The 5,818-nt window shown below is 39.6% G+C and overlaps 1 protein-coding gene across 2 annotated transcripts; it reads right to left on the reverse strand.

Annotated features, from left to right (window-relative positions):
• Window positions 1-762: 762 nt before the first annotated feature.
• LOC112558750 (immune-associated nucleotide-binding protein 9-like) lies at window positions 763-5,733 on the reverse strand. Of its 2 annotated transcripts, XM_025229394.1 has the most exons (6): window positions 4,793-5,484; window positions 4,549-4,647; window positions 3,775-4,071; window positions 3,092-3,439; window positions 2,701-2,864; window positions 763-2,557 (listed from the first exon to the last, which is right to left on the reverse strand). In XM_025229394.1, exons 2-6 carry the CDS (start codon window positions 4,562-4,564, stop codon window positions 1,529-1,531), a joined length of 1,854 nt encoding a protein of 617 aa, XP_025085179.1. In that variant the 5' UTR covers window positions 4,565-4,647; window positions 4,793-5,484; the 3' UTR covers window positions 763-1,528. The 2 variants fall into 2 exon arrangements, with proteins under 2 accessions (XP_025085179.1, XP_025085180.1); XM_025229395.1 differs by having other exon boundaries at window positions 3,155-3,439; window positions 4,549-5,733.
• Between the last annotated feature and the right edge of the window lie 85 nt (window positions 5,734-5,818).

Raw genomic sequence — 5,818 nt, forward strand, 5'->3', positions numbered from 1 at the left:
CTCGTGCAAAAGGGCAACAACGATCTACAACGGACTCCAACGGACTTTCGGACGTCAAGAAGCATTGGAGGGCCTCCACGTAACTAGAGACATTGGTGTGTAGAGCTAAGTGGCGAGTGTAGTGTGTTGTGTGTAGTAGTTAAGCTAGTTAGCTAGTGGTTCATGGTACCTGAATTAGCCATAGGCAAGTTAATGGAACACCTAGAAGCAAGCTGTAGTTGTAATTTAAAGTAATTGTACTCTTGTGAATGTTGTATAAAAACTTTAATCAGTCACAATACTCTTAATAAACTAAATTGCCCTAAATTTGTCATTTGGGACATGCACTGGGGCCTCAGAGTCGATTGAATCATCATTAGCAATGTATTACAAGTGTTCGCTTACATGTAGATGTCGGCATGAGCTGAGGTATCGAGAGTAGCAAGGCAGTGTCAATGCCAACCCTCTGACCATCTTTGAGCGCCCATTCCTTGAAGTTAACTCTGTGTGTGTGTGTGTTCATCAGCGTATTCCAGCTCGCAGCGGTGTTCCAGAATGTAGTCTAGATAGTACAGTCTTGGTTAATCATTGTCGGCGAGACGAATATTTGCATTAGAATTATCTTACTAACATAAAAGAAATCGACATAAATCCTTTTCCTAAAATGGCAAGTAATTTTCGCGATCTCGGTAGTGGTCAACCAAATGAAACCAAGTGCTTCGGAACAAGTTTTATATAGAATTAGTACGGTCTGACAAACAAAAGGCACAGCAAAAACTGGTCCATAATTTTGTACATTTAATTACTGAACATTCCTTGATACATATACATTTGTAGAGGGACCTTTGGAAGGGCGGAGGCTCAACAATTTCCTTTCTTAACAGTGTCAGCTTTTGTATTACAATAGTTCGATTACACGTTTATGTATACAGCTAAATAGTATGTAAAATATTATCTCTGTAAACAATATACATACAAGAAAAGAAACAGTTTCTATGTCCATCACTAGGATCTCGGGGAACCTGCTTCACACAACTAAACTAAAATGTGTTGACAACATACCACAATAAATTGCAATGCGATTCTACAACATATTCAGGTGAAAGCAAACTACGCAAAGTGTTGAGAAAATTATTGACATTGGTAAGCACATTTTCTTTACATGGCATCATCTATGTTGGGGACCCTTTCAAAAAGAGCAATGAAAATTGTAATCTAAGTTTTCACTAATAAACATCTTGCGCTGAGTAAAATGTGAACGAATACTACAGAGTAAAATATGGGGAAAATAGGCATGCAAGATGGAAATAAATGATATATATATTCTTTTTATGTGTCTAAACTTATTGCTCGCCAATATTTGCCATAGAACGTTTATCTGAGACTAGCAACTTAAAATTCATGATACATTATTATAATGTTATATTGCTTTCACTAGAGTGTTCTTTTGTAGTTTATGCCTCATCTATAAAGCTGGTGACAAATTTTATATTAAGTGGTAAGGAATAATGAATACTATCTTTGAGAAGAGAGACAAACATCCCATCTGTCAACGTCGATGGGATGGAATAAGTGAAGCGATTCCATCAATTACGGAATTTATGGCTTGCTTTGCGCCCAGTTTCAGTTTGTTCAAGAGAGTTGTTTCCTTCTTGTCAGCAATAGCGCCCCTCAGTGTCCACATCTCTTTTTCGTAGAATTGCCTTCTTTCTTCCTGCAGTTTCCTCTGTTCCTCTTTCATCTTTGCGGCTGCTTCTTGGATTTCTTTCTCGCGCTTTTGGAGAACTGTTTGCTTCTGTTTTCTGATTTCTTCCATTTTTCTGGTCTGTTGCTGTCGTTCTTCCTCATTTTTCTTCAAGAAGGTTGTTGTCTGGTGTTGCTTTTCGTCCTCAGTTATCTGCTTCTTTTCCAGACGCTGATTCATGTTCTTAAGCTCCTTCTTCCTTCTCTCATCGTTTTCCGTCAGCGCTTGCTGTAGGGCTTGCTCCTTCCTTTGCAGTTCTTCCCTCTCTCTTGCCAGGGCATCTTTAGCTTGTTTTGCCTTGACTTCAAGTTCCTGGATAAAATCCCTCCTCTTGAGATGTTGTTTTTCAACTTCTTCCAATCTTCGGGTCACTTCCTGTTCCATTCCTTCTCCAATCTTGATGTACCTCGGACATGTGTAAAGTACACCGCCATTTGCAGCAATCATTTCTCGAACTTTCTGCAGTAGGAGGTCTACCTGAGGCTGCTTGTCGGCGGTCATGTTATTAAATATGACATACCTGTTCTTGCAGGCTTTGATGAGCGTTGTCAAATATTCGGGTGACTTCATAAACATTTGCTTCATGGACATTCCTGAACGCTCAAGTTCATCACCTCCAGTGAAGATAACTATGGTGTAGTTCTCCAACTTCCGGTCAAACAATGCTATCAATCGGTTGTATGCATCTTCATCCTCTTTAGTGAAGCGACCGACCTTGATGGTGTACAGAAATGCGTGAGGACCCGGATGCATGCAGGCAACAGCCTGGACAATGGCCGTAGAGATCTCTTCGTGCTTGCTACGGGTGTCAAACAGGCCAGGAGAGTCCATGATCTGTGGTAAGAAACATTTGTATAACTTTAACTGAAATTCATTAGAGCTAGTTAGTGTGTGATTAGATATTCCATAATTGCTAAAATAAAAACCCTGTATCATTGTCTCACCTGTTTAATACACTTTTAGATATAAGCGTTTACCTCAGTAGTCACTCCATTACGAGAGCTTCGCTTCAGTTGACATGCTCCTGTGACAGAATCAAACCTGAGGTCGCTGGTAAAATAGTCGCCACCGAGAATTGTGTTACCTGTTGTACTTTTACCTGATCCAGTTTTTCCCACCAGTAGGAAGCGAAACGTCTCGCCTGCACACACCGACATTTTACTGTTGAAGACACTGCTTCTGTTATTTGAGCAAGACTAACAGACTGCATATCTTACGACCTTAGAATATTAGCAAGTAACTATTACTCATTCGCTTATTATTGCAAGAAGTTTTTCTAAATGTCTATACCCAAACCTATTGCCCATACAAGCTATTTCTTTGCGAATGTTTGCATCAACATTTCAACAACCTATTGAGCTCAACAACCTGCTTCATCTTGAAGATGCTCGGTGTAGTCTGCTTGATGACTGGTGGTCAAAAGTGTTCTACCTTTGGCAGTCGGTTCTGACCCGACACCTTCCGCTGTCAGCGATGTGTCTTGGTCATCTTTCTGTAGTGTTTGCTGACATTGGGTGGCATTTGCTTCACTGGGATGCGTTTCTCGAGGGCACCAGTTGAATTCCCTCTCTGATGTGGCCTCCTCATTGTTTAGTGCTGATATAGCAGGAGTTTGCTCTGTCTGTTCTATTTGTGTACCCTGGGTCGTGAATTGGTTTGTTGACACCTTTTCTTGTAGACGCCTGACACCTCCTGTTTGATTTCTGGCGCAATACTCTGCGGGATTATAAATAGGTAAAATTCATTTTCATGGATAAAAACGAATGAAATGACCAACTAGCATGGGCAACTATAACAGTCGAGTATTTCCATTTCTTTGAACAATAATAAACTTATCACTTTTGATGCGAGATTATTTCACTCAGAAATAATATACTATATACGCATTATAAATTTATAAAACAGTTATAAATTTACCTCTCATTTGCAAGTATCAATCGTTCGTTATTTTACATGTGCCTCACTGCACTGTTCAAAATATTTTTGTTCTTGCAGTTCATGTACTGTGCGTAAGATGCTCGAGATGTTACTATTTATCTTCTCCGTCTTACCTTGCATGGTACACGTCATCTGTGTATTCTGTGCAAGAGGATGGGTAATAGTTTCATGAGATTTCTCAGAAACTTTCTGGATTAATTTCATCGGAACAATATCCTCTACCAGCTTTGTAACAGCTTCTTTCAGTGCAAGACACTGGGCGAGTGGCAGACGTCTGGGCAACTGTAGAGACTTTTCAATCTCCTCTGGCGTCAGACGACGAAGTAAGTTGATGGAGGTGAATCCTTCCTCTCTGAGGAAACGAAGAGTCTCCTGCGAGATTTCAAAACTCTGTGCCCATCTAACCCAATCTGTTGAATGCAATGTGGGTTATTGTTAGTTTTGTTTGTTTTTTTGTTTTTTTTTTTCTAGCGTGATGTGAGGAAATAGTCAAATAAATTTCACAGAGAAATCCAAGACAATATCTAGGTAATTGTCTAATACCACAACTCTAATAATGAGGACATCAAAACATTGTTGAATATGTAATACAAACATTATTGAGCAAAACACATTGCAAAACGTGAATTACACAGAGAGTGGCATAGATTAATATTTAACAAAATGTGTGTAGGTATTGAATTATCTAAGCAGTGATGTGAATCATGTATTCAGATTTATTTAGAAACTAGTAGATCATCCCTGCTGAGTAGTTCTAAGCGGATGTTTCTAATCTTATTTCCTTCTCTTTTTTTCCCGTCACCCCTCCTCCTATATTCCACGGACAGACAACTAACAGTAAAGCAAAAATGAGTAAACAAGTAGAACATAAAGTTTTGCTGTTTTACCCTCGCTGTTTTCCATGTTTGAAAGATACCAGCAACCTGACGCTGGTCTGCTCTTCTGTCTATTGACGAGATGGTATGTCTACGTCATCTGCCACAACTCTGAAGCAGTCTGTCCTCAGAAACTTAGCGCAAAGTTCTATTTATATGTGAGAAATTAGCGTTTCCAGAAAGAAATTAACTCATACTAATTAACTCATACATTTTCAACAACAGTTATGTTAAAAGCACAAGCAATTCTACTCACCACCTTTGGTATGACACACTTTGCTGTTGTGTGCTAACAGCACCCAACATGTGATCTATCCCTCCCCTTCTCCTCTCTTTATGCAAATTTAAACGGGGTATGTGGGCGTTCACGCATGCGCGCAGAACCAAGGTGAAGTTCGAGCTCACGAGTGGGCGACCTTGAGTCAGGCGACATATCGTCTCTACATTCCGTTCAACACGCCACAATATTGCAGATTCATAGCCTCGTGTAAGGCAAACATTTAGGATCTTGACAGTATGAAAAATTAAAGCAGTTTTACCCGTTTTGAAGAAACCATCACGAGAGCTTAAAGTAGACGGACTTTAAATGCGTACCGCGAACGTCTGACACAACCTTGCAAAAGAAAGTCTCTCAGCTGCCAACTTCTCTGGACAGTTATGGAATGGATGACTGTAAGAAGTGAATGTACATGTAATTATAATGTTACAATAAAACGTCCTTTGTATAATTACCGATTCTCTCTTCTGAGATACTTTTGAACATTTTTATGATCATTGACATAATTTATTTCTCAATTTCATTACACTGGTTATTGATGTATCTACACTAGAATATGTTGGGATGGCGGATAAAGAAAATTCCTTGATAAACTTAATTAAATTCCTGTCTACACTTTTTCTAGGATATGTACGAGTGGAAGAACAAAAAAAAGATATAGACTAATTTACCGTGGCGTACAATTCACACAACGTGTTAAACACAAAAACGAGACTAATTCTCGACTTAAGGTCACCTATTGCCGTTTTTGAGGAAGCCAAACCTGCGATTTCCGAGGAACAAGCACGGTGATAGCTTCTGAGGAACAGCTGTAATTAGAGCGATAAATAACTGCTCTAAAAATCGTTGCACGGGTTCAAAAACCTACACAGACAATATCCAATAACGCTTTTCTTACTACGTGTTTAAGCGTGCTTCCCTCTCTCCCCCTCTAACCCTCAAGTGTCCGAAGGTAGAGGTGACTAACGCAGCGAGCGTGCACGCGTTACCTATGGTTACCCTTGA

The sequence above is a fragment of the Pomacea canaliculata genome, linkage group LG3, assembly GCF_003073045.1.
Source record: "Pomacea canaliculata isolate SZHN2017 linkage group LG3, ASM307304v1, whole genome shotgun sequence".
Taxonomy (NCBI): domain Eukaryota; kingdom Metazoa; phylum Mollusca; class Gastropoda; order Architaenioglossa; family Ampullariidae; genus Pomacea; species Pomacea canaliculata.

Bases quoted from the DNA above. Each gene is read 5' to 3' on its own strand.
- LOC112558750 (XM_025229394.1), bottom strand. The intron at 3,440-3,774 runs GTAAGACGGAGA...ATAATCCCGCAG, and splicing joins GATGACGTGTACCATGCAAG to AGTATTGCGCCAGAAATCAA. The intron at 2,558-2,700 runs GTAAACGCTTAT...TTCTTACCACAG, and splicing joins GTAATGGAGTGACTACTGAG to ATCATGGACTCTCCTGGCCT.